Here is a 15,807-nt window from a genome sequence, read left to right as displayed (position 1 = left end):
CAAATTCAGGGGCACCAGTTTCTTGGCATGAACGGGGCGGTGACAGGCTAACGAGATGTCAGCAAAGGGGACCTATTCCATGGGGTGAGGGCCCACTCCTCCACAGCCCCCACACCCAAGGGTCTATTTTCCCTTCAGCTTCTGCTGCCTTGTGTCTCCTATACGGTCACCCTGGCCCCAGGAGCCATCTGCCCAGGTCATCTCTGCCAGCTTCACCTGGCAGCCTCAGCTGACAGGTACTGACCACCCTGGCCCCGGGGTGTAGAGGAGCAAGGTTCCAGGTGTGCACTGTCCTGCCTGTGCCTCGGCTGGTATCCCTGTTGGCAGGAGACCAGGCAGGTGGCAGCAGCCATCCTGCAAGGACACTCTATCTCCCCGTGACCTGAGAATTGAGTTCAGAGGGAGGCCTGGACAAAAATGCCCCCTCACTAGAGAAGCTACAGCCTAGACAGTGGGGACCAGCTGGCTTTGCCATTTAAGGTCGGTAGGCTGCCACCTGGGCCCAGGAATGGGCTTCTGGGAGGTTTTCTGACAATCACTGGAATAATGAGATCTCTCTGTGTCTGCAGCTCCATCCAGTGCTCATGGGAGGGCTGGCCCCTCTTGGCCTCATACCCAGTGGGGACTGGAAAGGCTGCCAGGTGCAGAGCTGATTTCCCCTGGGGCTCCTCAAAGGCTGCACAGCAGAGTGGAGTGAGCCTAGGCTTTGGAGCCAGAGCTCTGGGGTCAAATTTCAGTTCTGCCACTTGTTCTGTAGGCTTAGGCTAGATATTAAATCTCTCTGATCTATGGAAGTGGGTATAATAACATCACCTCCCAGGGTGTTGTGGAAGCTGTGAAGGCACCTTTCCCTCCCACACTGACAGCGCCTCCCCGGCCCTCCCTCAGCGTCACCCAGGGCTGCCACACAACCTTCCAGCAGTCAGAGGCCTGAAGACAGATTTGTAATTGTGTAACCCACTTAGCTTTCCTCTGGCCCGACAGATTCCTGCTGGAGAATTCACTTGCCAGCTGCTTCCCAAACACAGAATGACAGGTGGACAGGCAAGATCTCGACCCCTCAAAGTCGTTATCCTCCTCCTCATCCCAGCCCAAAGCACCTCTTCCCAGACACACTCACCTCCCAGTGGCTGGCAGTCTCTATGTGGGGGAAGTAGGTTGCTCCTCAGGCCAGGTCAGGTGAGGGCAGTCTAAGCCCTCTGTCCAGACAGCCGGAACCTGGGGCCGCCGCCAACCTCAGGAGCCAGCACCCTCTTAGGCTGTGTCCATTTATCCCCATCAAGCCTCAGCCGTCTCAGCATCAGCAACAGCTGCAGTTCTGGGTCCAGACTTTCCATTTGTGCTCAAGGGCAGATCAGATGATTGTCAGCCACAAAGCAGTGACCTAGACCTTGGGGTATATTTGTTCTTGCTGCAGGCTAACTTCTATTCACTCTCCCGCCAACACAGGAGGGGGAAATCATCTTTACAAGGACAAATGCCCCCCCAACCACTGGCACTTTGCTCTTCCAATTCCCCAGGCTCTATTCTACCGGAATATTTCTTCTCAGCTAAACTCCTCTCTCACCTTCTTTCACCCCAGACCTCTGCGGCTACTTAAAGCTTTTCAGCCTTTTTCGCATCTTGGCATGTGTAGAAAATAATTCATCTGTAAGGCGTAGAGAGGTAAATGGAGGAGGCTGCTCCTGGCCAGGGGTGACTGGCCCCAGGGAGGAGGGGTGGGCCAGGCTCTCCAGGCTCCACCATGTTGTTCTAAAAGCAGAAAGGATCCTATATGGGCACCCTGAATCTGATTCAAAGGGCACCCTGCTTGGGAAATGCTGGTATCACGGGGTGTCACACTCACCTAAGCTTTGTGATTTATCTGCTCCTTTCCATACACTGGCATCCCACTTCCTCCAGTGCTAGCACTATAGCAATCGGCAGATCTCCTGAACTGACTGGGAAGGTCTCAAAATCCCCTCTGGGAGGCTGGCTGGCCTCTTCCAGGTTCACCTTCATTCCAGGTATCCTACCCTGTTCCCCTGCCCAGGCTGCAGGAAGAACCTGGATCGTCTGAGAAGTAGCAGTGGCTGAATTTGTGCTGGGGGTCTTACCTTGCCCATATAAAACCATGGTTGCGGCCAGGTGCAGTGGCTCATGCCTGTAATCCCAGCACTTTGGGAGGCCAAGGCAGGTGGATCATGAGGTCAGGAGATTGAGACCATCCTGGCCAATATGGTGAAACCCTGTCTCTACTAAAAATACAAAAATTAGCCAGGCATTGTGGTGTGCACCTGTAGTCCCAGCTACTTAGGAGGCTGAGGCAATAGAATCACTTGAACCTGGGAGGCAGAGGCTGCAGTGAACCAAGATCATGCCACTGCACTAGAGCCTGGGTGACAGAGACTCTGTCTCAAAAAACACAACACAACACAACACAATAAACCCATGGTTGCTCTCAACAAATGTTACATAAAACCACCCATAGCACATAATTGAGGCATCTCAGGCTGCAAAAGCATGCTATGCTATGTATGGAGATACAATATACACATTAAAAAAGCATTTTTTTTTTTTTTGAGACAGGGTCTCACTCTGTCCCCTAGGCTGGAATGCAGTGACATGATGTTGGCTCACTGGCACCTTCACCTCCTGGGCTCAAGCCACCTCAGCCCCTCAAGCAGCTGGGACCACAGACGTGCACCACGACACCCAGCTAATTTTTTGTATTTTTATTAGAGACAGGGTTTCACCATAGTGCCCAGGCTGATCTCACTCCTGAGCTCAAGTGATCCACCTGCTTCAGCCTCCCAAAGTGTTGGAATTACAGGTGTGAGCCTCTGCACCCGGCCAAAAAATGTTTTAAATAGAGACAGGGTCTCACTATGCTACGCAGGCACTGGTCTCAAACTCCTGGGTATAGGCAATCCTCCCACCTTAGCCTCCCAGAGTGCTGGGATTACAGCTGTGAGTCCCAGCACTGGCCTTAAGATGTGCATGTTTAGAATTCAGATGCAATTCTCAGAGTAAAGGGGCTTAAGTGAGCAATGGGTAAGGGATAGAAAACATCTTTTGGAAAAAGACGGTAACTGGATACCATCAGAATAAAGTAAGTCACGGAAGAGAGGTGAATATGTCTGCAACTCTGCCCCCGGGGCCCATCTGCTGCCACTCATTAGGCATTCCCACTCAGGCAAGCACTCACGCACCAAAATGAATTCCTCCCTTCGGCATGAAGCCAGACCTTTTGGTCACTGCCCTTTCCCATTGCTCAGTTCAGCTGAATACCAGGCACCAAGCTCTCATTCCCCTCACCTCCCTGCCTCCAAGAACCAGAGAGTCCTCCAGCAAGTGCTTGGAAAAAAGCCCAAATCAGAGAACTCACCCCTCTCCAATCTTTCCTACACATACATATTATTCCTACTTAATCTCCATTACATACAGTTGGGTCAAATACAAATACCAGAAAAACGGGTGACTACTGTTTTGTCTGACAGCTCCACTTTCTCCAAGCAATAACCCCGTTAGTACAAACCATCTTTTCCATTGTAGGTTTTAGCTAAGTATGGAATAAACCAGCAGGATTCCAAGCCCTTCGCATGTGACTGATATTAAAGACTGAGAGCAGGCCAGGTGCGATGGCTCACGCCTGTACTTTGGAGGGCAAGGCAGGTGGGTCACCTGAGGTCAGGAGTTCGAGACCAATCTGGCCAACATGATGAAATCCCATCTCTACAAAAAATTAAAAAAGAAAAAAAGTTAGCTGGGCATGGTGGTGGGCACCTGTAATCTCAGGTACTCAGGAGCCCTGAGGCAGGAGAATCACTTGAACTGGGAGGCAGAGGTTGTAGTGAGCTATCGTGCCACTGCACTAGCCTGGGCAACAAGGGTGAAACTACATTTTGAAAAAAAAGACTGACGGCAATAGTCCTGGCAGTGTGGCTGGACGCTTGCATTTTGGCTCTAGCATTTACTGTTATCTAACGCTTTGCTGCTGTACATGTGGTCACATCAGACCAACAGCATCATTTGGGAGATTATTAAAAAACGTATCTAGGGGCCAGGTATGGTGGCTCATTCCTGTAATCCCAGCACTTTGAAAACGCAGAGGCAGGATTGCCTGAGCCCAGGAGTTCAAGACCAGCCTAACCAATATGGCAAAACCACATCTCCACCAAAAAAAGATTACAAGAATCAGCCAGGCATGGTGGCACACACCCGTAGTCCCAGCTACTTGGGAGGCTGAGGTGGGAGGATGGCTTGAGCCCAGGTCAAGATGGTGGTGAGCTATGATGGTGCCACTGCACTGCAGCCTGGGCAACAGAGACCATCTCAAAGGAAAAAAAAAATGTAGTACCTGAGGCCTCACCTCAGACCTATAGAATTAGAACCTGCATTTTGTTCTTATATTTAAGGTGTTTTTTTGAGTCAGAGTTTTGCTCTTGTTGCCCAGGCTGGAGTGCAATGGTACAATCTTGGCTCATCGCAACCTCCACCTCCCAGGTTCAAGCAATTCTCCTGCCTCAGCCTCCCAAGTAGCTGGGATTACAGGCATGCACCGCCACGCCCAGCTAATTTTGTGTTTTTAGTAGAGACAGGGTTTCTCCATGTTGGTCAGGCTGGTCTCGAACTCCCGAACTCAGGTGATCCACCCACCTCGGCCTCCCAGAGTTCTGGAATTACAGACGTGAGCCACCACACCCGGCCACATTTTTTGAATTTGTGAGACGGGGATCACCCAAGTTGGAGTGCAGTGGTACAATCATGGCTCATTGTAGCCTCAACCTCCTTGTGCTCAGGTGATCCTCCCACCTCAGCCTCCCAAGTAGCTGGGAGCATAGGCACGTGCTATCACACCACGCAAACTCTTGTTTTTGTAGAGATGGGGTTTCACCACGTTTCCCAGGCTGGTCTAAACTCCTAGGCTCAAGTGATCCACCTGACTTGGCTCCCCAAAGTGCTAGGGTGGGATTGATTACAGGCATGAGCCACCAGGTGGGGCCCAAACCTGTATTTTTTTCTTTTTTCTTTATAAAGACGGGGTTTCACCATGTTGGTCAGGCTGGTCTCCTCAGGTGATCCACCCGCCTTGGCCTCCAAAGTGCTTGGATTACAGGCGTGAGCCACCACGCCCAGCCCCAAACCTGTATTTTAATATCTACAGGTGATTCCCATCTATTTTAGAGAAGCACTGGCTCAATCTGAACATTTCCTCGCTTATAAAATTATTTTATAATCACTCAATTCTGGCCCAAATTAAACAGACAAACCAATAAGCCAGGTAGTGGCTCATGCCTATAATCAAAACTTTGAGGGGTCAAGGCAAGAGGATCACTTGAAGCCAGTTCAAGACCAGCCTGGGCAGCATAGCAAGACCCCAACTCTACAAGAAATTTAAATAGCTGAGCATGGTGGTATACACCTGTAGTCCCCAGCTACTCAGGAGGCTGAGGCAGGAGAATCACATGAGCCCAGGAGCTAGAGGCTGCAATGAGCTATGATCATGCCATTGCACTCTAGCCTGGGTGACGGAGCAAGACCCTCCTAAACTCAGGTGGTTCATCTACCAGCCCTGTACATCCAACTGGTCTTAAGTGGATCAAGTATTTACTGTGATACAGAAGTCAACTGGACACTTAAAATGGAAACATCACTTTTATTGACAATTTAGGGCCATAATGGACAGGTCCACAGAACAAAAATAAAACAATTCTAAGACAATGGAGTATAAAATACAGCACACAAGTTAATACTCTTCACCCTCATCCTCTCCCTCAGCACTATCCGCTCCCACCTCCTCATAATCCTTCTCAAGGGCAGCCATATCCTCACGGGCCTCTGAAAACTCTCCTTCCTCCATCCCCTCACCCACGTACCAGTGAACAAAGGCACGCTTGGCATACATCAGGTCAAACTTGTGGTCCAGGCGAGCCCAGGCCTCGGCAACGGCTGTGGTGTTGCTCAGCATGCACACAGCTCTCTGTACCTTGGCCAGGTCTCCACCAGGCACCACGGTGGGAGGCTGGTAGTTGATGCCAACCTTGAAGCCAGTGGGGCACCAATCCACAAACTGGATGCTGCGCTTGGTCTTGATGGTGGCGATGGCAGCATTGACATCTTTGGGAACCACATCACCACGGTACAACAGGCAGCAAGCCATGTATTTACCATGGCGAGGGTCACATTTCACCATCTGGTTGGCTGGCTCAAAGCAGGCATTGGTGATCTCGGCTACAGTAAGCTGTTCATGGTAGGCTTTCTCAGCGGAGATGACAGGGGCATATGTGGCCAGAGGAAAGTGGATGCGGGGATAGGGCACCAGGTTGGTCTGGAATTCTGTCAGGTCAACATTCAGGGCTCCATCAAATCTCAGGGAAGCAGTGATGGAGGACACGATCTGGCTAATAAGGCGGTTAAGGTTAGTGTAGGTTGGGCGTTCGATATCAAGGTTTCTACGACAGATGTCATAGATGGCCTCGTTGTCTACCATGAAGGCACAATCAGAGTGCTCCAGGGTGGTGTGGGTGGTGAGGATGGAGTTGTAGGGCTCAACTACAGCTGTGGAAACCTGGGGCGCCGGGTAGATGGAGAACTCCAGCTTGGACTTCTTGCCGTAATCAACTGAGAGCCGTTCCATGAGCAGGGAGGTGAACCCAGAACCAGTTCCCCCACCAAAGCTGTGGAAAACCAAGAAGCCCTGGAGACCAGTGCACTGGTCAGCCTGCAAAATAAAGTTTTCATTTTAGTGTTGCAAGACATTTGGTGAAACCTGCAGAGGACTTCTATAAATCCGTGGCTACACCAATTGCAATTTTAAAACTCTTCTGGGCCAGGCGCAGTGGCTCACGCCTGTAATCACAACACTTTGGGAGTCCAAGGCGGGAGGACCATTTAAGCCCAGGGGTTCAACACTGATGACCATGCCACAGCACTCCAGCCTGGATGACAACAGACCCTGTCTCAAAAAAAGCTGCTATGTGATTCAGAGCAACTATTCACAGTCAAGTCCTTGAGGGGAAAGCCTCTGATAAAAAGACTATTTGAAGATGAACTATTTCCTCAGGCAGAAGAATCACAAGGTCTGGGCTTGCATATAGGCCTCAAGCTTCTGGTTCCCATGCTGTGGCCACAGAACAGGGCAGCTTCTTATCAGCTGGAGATCTCCCAAGGTACAGGCCCAGGACCACCAACCCAGTCCAGGGGATGCTTTATAAAGATCTGGTAGCTGCTCTCTGAGGTGGAACAACAGAATAGCCAATTTCTTTTTTTTTTTTTTTTTTTTTTTTTTTTGGCGGAGTTTCGCTCTTGTTACCCAGGCTGGAGTGCAATGGCGCGATCTCGGCTCACCACAATCTTCGCCTCCTGGGTTCAGGCAATTCTCCTGCCTCAGTCTCCTGAGTAGCTGGGATTACAGGCATGCGCCACCATGCCCAGCTAATTTTTTGTATTTTTGGTAGAGACGGGGTTTCACCATGTTGACCAGGTTGGTCTCGATCTCTTGACCTCGTGATCCACCCGCCTCGACCTCCCAAAGTGCTGGGATTACAGGCTTGAGCCACCGCGCCCGGCCTCAGAATAGCCAATTTCTAATATGCTGGTACTGGAATCAGGGCTGGGTCTGGATCCAGCTGTACGAGTTCCTTACTGTATGATCACATTCATTTCTCAGTTCTCCCATTGATTAAATAAGAATAGCAGTTAGCGCTTGGCACAGTTTAAGTGCCCAGTATATGATATTAGGCACCAAGAAGCCTATTCGCTTTGGGTCAAGTGACACAATCACAGTTCCATAAGACCTCAGATTGTTGGCGATTTCTTCCACCTAACTGGGCTATTTTGGCTAGCAAACTGCTACTTTATGAAGGGATAAGTTTGACCTTTCAAATAAAGTATTCTGTAGTCAACTCATGCTTCTCCAAGTGATGGGCCTCAGATTTGTGAACATTCTCTACTCAGCTCCCTTATAGCATGGGGGTCCATAAACTACATGACATCAATGCACAGGGTAGACCCTAGCCTACCAATTACACCCGTTACGCCTCCTGTAAACACAGTAAGGCCAAGGAAAAATGCAATTGTCTTGGTAGGCAATGAACTCCACTCCAGAATCCTAAATAGCTACTAGGTTTATTTGTCCCTAAAGGCAGGTCCTGATTTCCAAGTCAGTGCTTTTAACTACAGCTTAGTTTCTAAGCTTAGGAAACATCAGTCCAGTTTTGCTGGGAAGACTACATAAACATCTGAGGAAAGTATGAAGCCATGAATGATGAGGCCATTCTTTTTTAGAATGGACGAGTTGTGGCTGGGTTTTTAGTAAAATGTGGTTTTCCTGACAAGTTACTCTGCCCAGGCTTGACCTCCAGTTAATTACTTACAAGCTGCCCACATGCCTAAGGAGCAAAAGAGTCATCTGATTGCCAGGCTCTTAATTAACATGATCCAAGCAGCACACTTCATAAGGAAGCTCCTGACTCCACTTTCAGCTGTACTGGAAGTTCCCAGTGTTGGCTGTTTCTTGTCAGTGTGACACTGGCTTTCTTATTCTCTAAACTTTATTAACATGAAGGAACAAGCCCAGATTTTTAAAAATGACTGATCAATTCGTTACAAGTAGGAGTAAGCCACCTACCTATTCAGTAGCTTAAAGAAAAACAGGCTAAAGAGCGCTCACTCCCTACACCATAGTTGTCCCATAAACCCAGGACCATCTGGTTCAGAAATCCAATTAGTTTGGCAAGGAGTTGCATTTTAGTTGCAAAGAATGACTTTTGTAGTTTGGTCTCAGGAACTGCAAAAGAAACTCTCACCCCATTTTAAAGTACTATATTTACCAGCTTGCGAATTCGGTCCAACACCAGGTCAATGATCTCCTTGCCAATGGTGTAGTGCCCTCGGGCATAGTTATTGGCAGCATCTTCCTTGCCTGTGATGAGCTGCTCAGGGTGGAAGAGCTGGCGGTAGGTGCCAGTTCGAACTTCATCTGCAGAAGGAGGGAGAGAAGGACAGAGGGACTGGGTGAGTGAGTGAGTGACCAGCAGAGCCCCCAGGACAGACCTCCTGTCCCAGCACCCTGGGATCTCACTTGGGTTGCTGAGGCCAACTCACCAATGACCGTGGGTTCCAGGTCTACAAACACTGCCCGGGGCACGTGCTTGCCGGCACCTGTCTCACTGAAGAAGGTGTTGAAGGAGTCATCTCCTCCCCCAATGGTCTTGTCACTTGGCATCTGGCCGTCGGGCTGGATGCCATGTTCCAGGCAGTAGAGCTCCCAGCAGGCATTGCCAATCTGGACACCAGCCTGGCCAACGTGGATGGAGATGCACTCACGCTGAGAGGAAGAAAGGAAAATGTCAGGATATGATACATCAGATGAGACATTTAGGAATGATTCACACCTAATGAATAATTAACCTTTAAGACAGATAACTGACTGGGCATGGTAGCTCACACCTATAATCCCAGCACTTTGGGAGGCTGAGTGAGACAGGTAGATCACCTGAGGTCAGGAGTTTGAGACCAGCCTGGCTAACATGGCTAAACTCCATCTCTACTAAAAATAATAAAAACAAAAATTAGCAGGGCATGGTGGCACACACCTGTAGTCCCAGCTACTCAGGAGGCTGAAGCAGGAGAATCGCTTGAACCCAGGATAACCACCTTTCAGCAGGCCATTTCTGCTCAGGGACTGTACTTTCAAAAGCAAAAATCTTTGAAGACCTAATTCAGCAAAAATGCCTTGAAAAACCAAAGATGTGTTCATGAACTACTAGGCAAGATCAAACGGTTGCTTTGTAGCCACAGTAGATACAATTCCTTAAACTAAGGCAAAATTCCCCATTCCAGCTCTGATTCATTCTCTGAATTATTGTGTAACTAATGAGCTCATTTTGGTCCTGCTTTAATCCTATTCTTTAGGAAACAAAAGCTTCTCCCTCTCTCCTTTAAAACCAGCTTAAACCAGCAAACTACAGCCATATGACTCATGGAGAAAATGCTGGATAAGCAGCAGTTAGCTGTATTTTAAAAACTATGGTCAGACGCAGCTTTTTAACCATGTGAAAGAATCTAATCTTTAGGAAGAACATTTTTCCTTCACCATCAAAACATCTCTGGGAGAGGAAAGATAGTACTAAAGGTTAGAAGTGTTACCAAGACTTTATTGATAGGTTAAGAAATTAGTTGTTTCTGGCTGAGTGCTGCCTCACCCATAATCCCAGCACTTTGGAAGTCCAAGGTGAACAGATCAGTTGAGGTCAGGAGTTTGAAACCAGCCTGGCCAACATGATGAAACTCTGTGTCTACTAATAATACAAAAAAAAATTATGACTGGGCATGGTGGCTCATGCCTGTAATCCCAGCACTTTGGGAGGCCGAGGTGGGCGGATGACCTGAGGTTAGGAGTTCAAGACCAGCCTGGCCAACATGGTAAAACCCTGTCTCTACTAAAAATATGAGAATGCCGGGCGCGGTGGCTCAAGCCTGTAATCCCAGCACTTTGGGAGGCCGAGGCGGGTGGATCACGAGGTCGAGAGATCGAGACCATCCTGGTCAACATGGTGAAACCCCGTCTCTACTAAAAGTGCAAAAAATTAGCTGGGCATGGTGGCACGTGCCTGTAATCCCAGCTACTCAGGAGGCTGAGGCAGGAGAATTGCCTGAGCCCAGGAGGCGGAGGTTGCGGTGAGCCGAGATCGTGCCAGTGCACTCCAGCCTGGGTAACAAGGGCGAAACTCCGTCTCAAAAAAAAAAAAAAAAAAAAAAAATGAGAATTACCCAGGTGTGGTGGTGTGCACCTGTAGTCCCAGCTACTTGGGAAGTTGAAGCATGGGAATCACTTGAACCCAGGAGGCGGAGGTTGCAGAGATTGTGCCATAGCACTCCAGCCTGGGCAAAAGAGACAAGACTCTGTCTCTCTTTATATATATATATTTTATGGTATGGACCAAGTTAATTTAGAGGGGCCAGAGGGGCCGAAGCAGAACATGAGGAAATATTTTCCTTTATTTGCAGAACATGGTTAGAAGTTACCAAACCCACACTTGCTTAGTAAGGCAATAAACATAGAATCTGTATGCACCAACTTAACAGGGAAACAAAAAGGGTGTTTGGTATTTCATCATAAATCAGATTAGCCACTTTAGAGACTGGCAGAGCACTAAATTCTCAAAGGGCCTAGTCTCATAACCCAAGAGATAATAAAAACCCTAATTTCACAACCTAATTTCACCTCCTTCCCACCTACACACTCAATGAAACAATCGAAGTCTCCTGACCACATCAGCAAGCTCAGTATCATCTGTGTCTACTCACCCAGCTCCAAGGCTTTGGGAAAACAGGAATAGTTTGTCTTAATGAGCCCATGACTACTTACCATTGCATGTTTATTTATTTAATTTGAGATGGAGTCTTGCTCTGTAACCCAGGCTGGAGTGCAGTGGCACAATCTCAGCTCACTGCAACCTCCACCTCCCAGGTCCAAGTGACTCTCCTGTCTCAGCCTCCCAAGTAGCTGGGATTACAGGTGCCCATCACCACACCTGTCATACCAGCACTTTGGGAGGACATAGTGGGTGGATCACCTGAGTTTAGGAGTTCAAGACCAGCCTAAGCCACTGCACCAGGCTTCATGTTTACCTTTATCTGGACTGTGGAAACCCCAAAGCCCCAAAAGCTGGAGATAACCAGATATCTGACCATGATAGCCCCCAGGCCCAAGGAGATAAAGTATCTGAGAAGATCCACGCATTCTAAAATGCTTCTGTTTAAATGCTTCTATTTTGGGCTCAGTTTTCTTTCATTGCTCAGTCTAAATTGCGTTCTTGAAGCTTAGCAGGCAATGTCAGTGGCCACTGCCTTACCCTCCATGCTCCCCTGGCCACGTGGGAGATAAACTGAGGCACAGGTGGAGTCAACTGATCTAGTGTTCACTGGATAAGCAGCTCCTACCTCTCGTTAAAAGCAAGAAAATTAACCAGTGATTGCCTAAACAAGTCTGCTGCTGCTCTCCTGCTTTTTATTTATTTAAGACGGGGTTTCACCATGTTGGTCAGGCGGGTCTTGAACTTCCGACCTCAGGTGATCCGCCCGCCTTGGCCTCCAAAGTGCTTGGATTACAGGCATGAGCCACCACGCCCGGCCTCTCCTGCTTTTTAAAGGGTCCCACTACTTTGTGAATCACAATTTTATTAATATATTTTTGGTACTGCTTGGTGAAAGGAAGTTGTTAGAGTGACACATATACATGTATTTACATATGACTTACATGTAAACACATGTATGTATTTTTGAGATAGGGTCTCACTGGAGTGTAGTGGTGCGACCTTGGCTCACTGCAGCTTCCACCTCCTGGGCTCAGAAGATCCTCCCAACCCCTGCCTCCCGAGTAGCTGCGACTATAGGTGCCCAGCTAATTTTTGTATACACTGAGTTTCAGCATGTTGCCCAGGGTGGTCTCGACCTCCTGATCTCAAGCGTTCCTCCCGCCTCTGCCTCCCAAAGTGCTGGGATTACAAACATGCGCCAACGTGCCCGGCCCAAGATAGTTGTTTTCAAGACTTCTGGAAGCTTTATAGAAAACACTCGTTATGTATAATTTCACGTTTCTTTAAAACTGAACTAACAACACATGCTGAGTACAGATTACTCTGGTTGGTTGGTTGGTTGGTTTGAGACGGAGTTTTGGTCTGTCGCCCAGGCTCGAGTGCAGTGTCTCGATCTTGGCTCAGCGAAACCTCCGCCTCCTGGGTTCAAGCGATTCTCCTGCCTCAGCCTCGAAAGTGGCTGGGATTACAGGCGCGACACCACGCCCTTTTTTTTTTTTTTTTTTTTTTAAAGTACAGACGGTGTTTCACTGTTGCCAGGCTGGTCTCAAACTCCTGGCCTCAGGTGATCCGCCCGCTTCGGCCTCCCAGAGTGTTGGGATTACAGGCGTGAGCCACCGCGCCCGGCCAACTCTGGTTTTATAAGATAAAAATCCTTTCGTAGACGTGTTTTAAAACCTGGCTTAAGTAGAACGCTTCAGTTGTAAACCTACCACTAGATTAACACCAGAAATGCAAGATTAGGCAATGTGAAAGTTAATTATTCCCTTCCAAGGAGGGGCCCGCCTCCATCGTCAGGTGGACTGGCGCAGCTGGAAGCTCTCCCCAGGGCCGGGCCACAGGTGACTCAGCAGCGAGTCACTGGGCGCCGGGGAGGGGTCGCCAGGAAGTGCTGCACCGTCGGTGCGGGAGAGACGCAGTGGGAAGGTGAGGTCACTCGAGAAAACGTGGGGAGGGATTTTTAGTCTAAGTTTTTGCAGGCCGTGAGCAGACAGGCTCCCTGACCTTCCTCCCGAGGACAGTCGCGAGCCCTTCGGGGGAAACCCTCACTAGGATCAAGAAGGCTTTCCATTTCCACCGAGGGCCGCGCCCGGGCCAGGTCTCCGGGCCCGAACTGGTGTCTGCCAGGTGAACTCGACCTTCTAAGCACCCAGCAAAAGCCAGGTTAACCGGAGGGGCCCGGGCCGTCGGGAGCCGTCCTGGGCGCGGCCTGAGGTGCAGACAGTAATTCCGGGACCCGCCGCCCCCTGGAACGCGCACTCTTCCCCACCCGCGAGGGACCGCACTCACCATGACTGGAACTTAAAGGAGTTTGCGGCTCTGAAGGAGGCGAATGAAGGGCGACAAGGATCTCCCACTAACAGACTATCAAGGAGTCCGGGGGAGAAGTAGTGAAAGAGTGGCCGGCCCGAAGGGGCCCTATATACCCGACCTCCGGCTACGTGTCGGGAGGGCGGACCCCGGACCCCGCCCCCAGCCGCCGCTGCCCAGCCTCCGAGCCGTGGCCGGTGCCTGGCCGCACCCGCGGAGGGTGGGCACGCGGTGCTGATTGGCGGATTCAAAAGTTCAAACCAAACTTTTTTTTTTTTTTTTTTTTTTTTTGAGACAGAGTTTCACTCTTGTTACCCGGGCTGGAGTGCAATGGCGCGATCTCGGCTCACCGCAACCTCCGCCTCCTGGGTTCAGGCAATTCTCCTGCCTCAGCCTCCTGAGTAGCTGGGATTACAGGCACGTGCCACCACGCCCAGCTAATTTTTTGTATTTTTAGTATAGACGGGGTTTCACCATGTTGACCAGGCTGGTCTCGATCTCTTGACCTCGTGATCCACCCGCCTCGGCCTCCCAAAGTGCTGGGATTACAGGCTTGAGCCACCGCGCCCGGCCCAAACCAAACTCTTAAAAAAAAAAAAAAACCAAACTCAAACTCTACGGAAGGAGTCAGAAGCAGGAAGGGGAGGGAGGAAAGGGTCTCGGGGCTGGAGAATGGGCCGGGACTGGGGTGGAAGCGGCCACTGGAAGGAGGGTGCAGGCGAGGCGTCTGCGCAGTCCCCAGTGGGCGCGGGGGCGTCAGGTGAGCAAAACCCCAGCGAGGGGAAGCGCCAGGTAAGAGGAAGGCCGCGCCCAGTAGGCAAGCCCGTCCTTCCCCGCTCCGCCCCCGCGCCCCTGCCTGGCCTCCATTCCCCGCGGCTGCGCTCCCTACGCCGCCTGGGAGGCGCCGACTCCTGGGCCCGGCTGCGGGTTCCGCCTCTGAGTCCTGACTGCCGGGCACTCCGGCTGGGCCCGCGGGAACCCGCTCCCCTCGCGGCTGAGGGCTATTCAGAGAGGGGGCTTGCTTCCCACTCTGGGTCTGATTCACCAGGAAAGCGCCTTAAACTCGTTTCCCACCTTTCTGGCTGCCTTTCCTTACCTCCTCTAAATGAGCCTTTGGCTTCTAACAATCTCCTCCCGGTAGGTGCAAAGGCAGTTTTTTCAGTTCATTGGGATAATGAATAGCTTCTATTTTTTGATTGCTAACTATGCAGAGTAGTTGGCTTTTCATATCACATGATCACATTTCATCCGTATGACAAGCCCTGTGAGTTATTATCCCCATTTTACAGATGAGGAAAGTAGGGCTGGAGGAATTAAATCCTTCAACACCAACTTGTGCTGCTTCATAGTAAATGTGCCTCTGACCATCTCTGCCAAGGTTTCTCAGAAGCGCGCTTTACTTTATTTCTGTTGTTTTTATTTCTCTGCAACTTTATGATGTTATCTTAGCTCATAAATTCCTTGACCATCTCTGGGAGATACAGAGTTTATGGAAATATTGAGGAAACAAAAGTGAATTTTCTGGCCGGGCTCGGTAACTCACGCCTGTAACCTGAACTCTTTGAGAGGCCGAAGCAGGCAGATCACTTGAGGGCAGGAGTTTGAGACCAGCCTGGCCAACATGGCAAAACTCCGTGTCTACTAAAAATACAAAATTAGGCGGGCGTCGTGGCACATGCCTGTAATCCCAGTGACTAGGGAAGCTGAAGCAGGAGAATAGCTTGAACCCGGGAGGTGGAGGTTGCAGTGGATGAAGATCGATCGGGCCACTACACTCCAGCCTGGGCAACAGAGCAAAAGTGTCTCTTCTTTTTTCTTTCTTTCTTTCTTTCTTTTTTTTTTTTGAGAAGGAGTTTCGCTCTTGTTGCCCAGGCTGGAGTGTAATGGCGCGATTTCAGCTCACTGCAACCTCTGCCACCTGGGTTCAAGCGATTATCCTCACTCATGCTCAGCTAATTTTCATATTTTTTGGTAGAGATGGGGTTTCACCATGTTGGCTAGGCTGGTCTCAAACTCCTGACTTCAAGTGATCCTCCCACCTTGCCCTCCAAAGTGCTAGGATTACAGGCTCTCGCCACCATGCCCAGCTAGAGGCTGTCTCAAAAAAAAAAAAGAAAAAGAAAAGAAAAAGTGAATTTTCTACAGAATAGGATAACAGAGCTTGTTTCTGAAGTACAAAAGGCAAAATTAAAGT

The 15,807-nt window shown here is 49.8% G+C and overlaps 1 protein-coding gene across 1 annotated transcript; it reads right to left on the bottom strand.

The window, feature by feature from the left end:
• Window positions 1-5,618: 5,618 nt before the first annotated feature.
• On the bottom strand, window positions 5,619-13,704 carry LOC101046886 (tubulin alpha-1C chain). Its single transcript, XM_010349774.3, has 4 exons — window positions 13,593-13,704; window positions 9,088-9,310; window positions 8,814-8,962; window positions 5,619-6,703 (listed from the first exon to the last, which is right to left on the bottom strand). The coding sequence occupies exons 1-4, from the start codon at window positions 13,593-13,595 to the stop codon at window positions 5,729-5,731; spliced, it is 1,350 nt and encodes a 449-aa protein (XP_010348076.2). The 5' UTR covers window positions 13,596-13,704; the 3' UTR covers window positions 5,619-5,728.
• Window positions 13,705-15,807: the final 2,103 nt, after the last annotated feature.

Source organism: Saimiri boliviensis, chromosome 7 (genome assembly GCF_048565385.1).
Source record: "Saimiri boliviensis isolate mSaiBol1 chromosome 7, mSaiBol1.pri, whole genome shotgun sequence".
NCBI classification, from domain to species: Eukaryota; Metazoa; Chordata; class Mammalia; order Primates; family Cebidae; genus Saimiri; species Saimiri boliviensis.
This window is presented reverse-complemented; position numbering and strand designations above follow the sequence as displayed.

What these genes read in the sequence shown, in the direction of transcription:
- LOC101046886 (XM_010349774.3), bottom strand. An exon ending in CCTGGAACCCACGGTCATTG is followed by an intron (nt 8,963 to 9,087) that starts GTGAGTTGGCCT and finishes CTCCTTCTGCAG; the next exon opens with ATGAAGTTCGAACTGGCACC. An exon ending in TGGACCGAATTCGCAAGCTG is followed by an intron (nt 6,704 to 8,813) that starts GTAAATATAGTA and finishes TTTATTTTGCAG; the next exon opens with GCTGACCAGTGCACTGGTCT.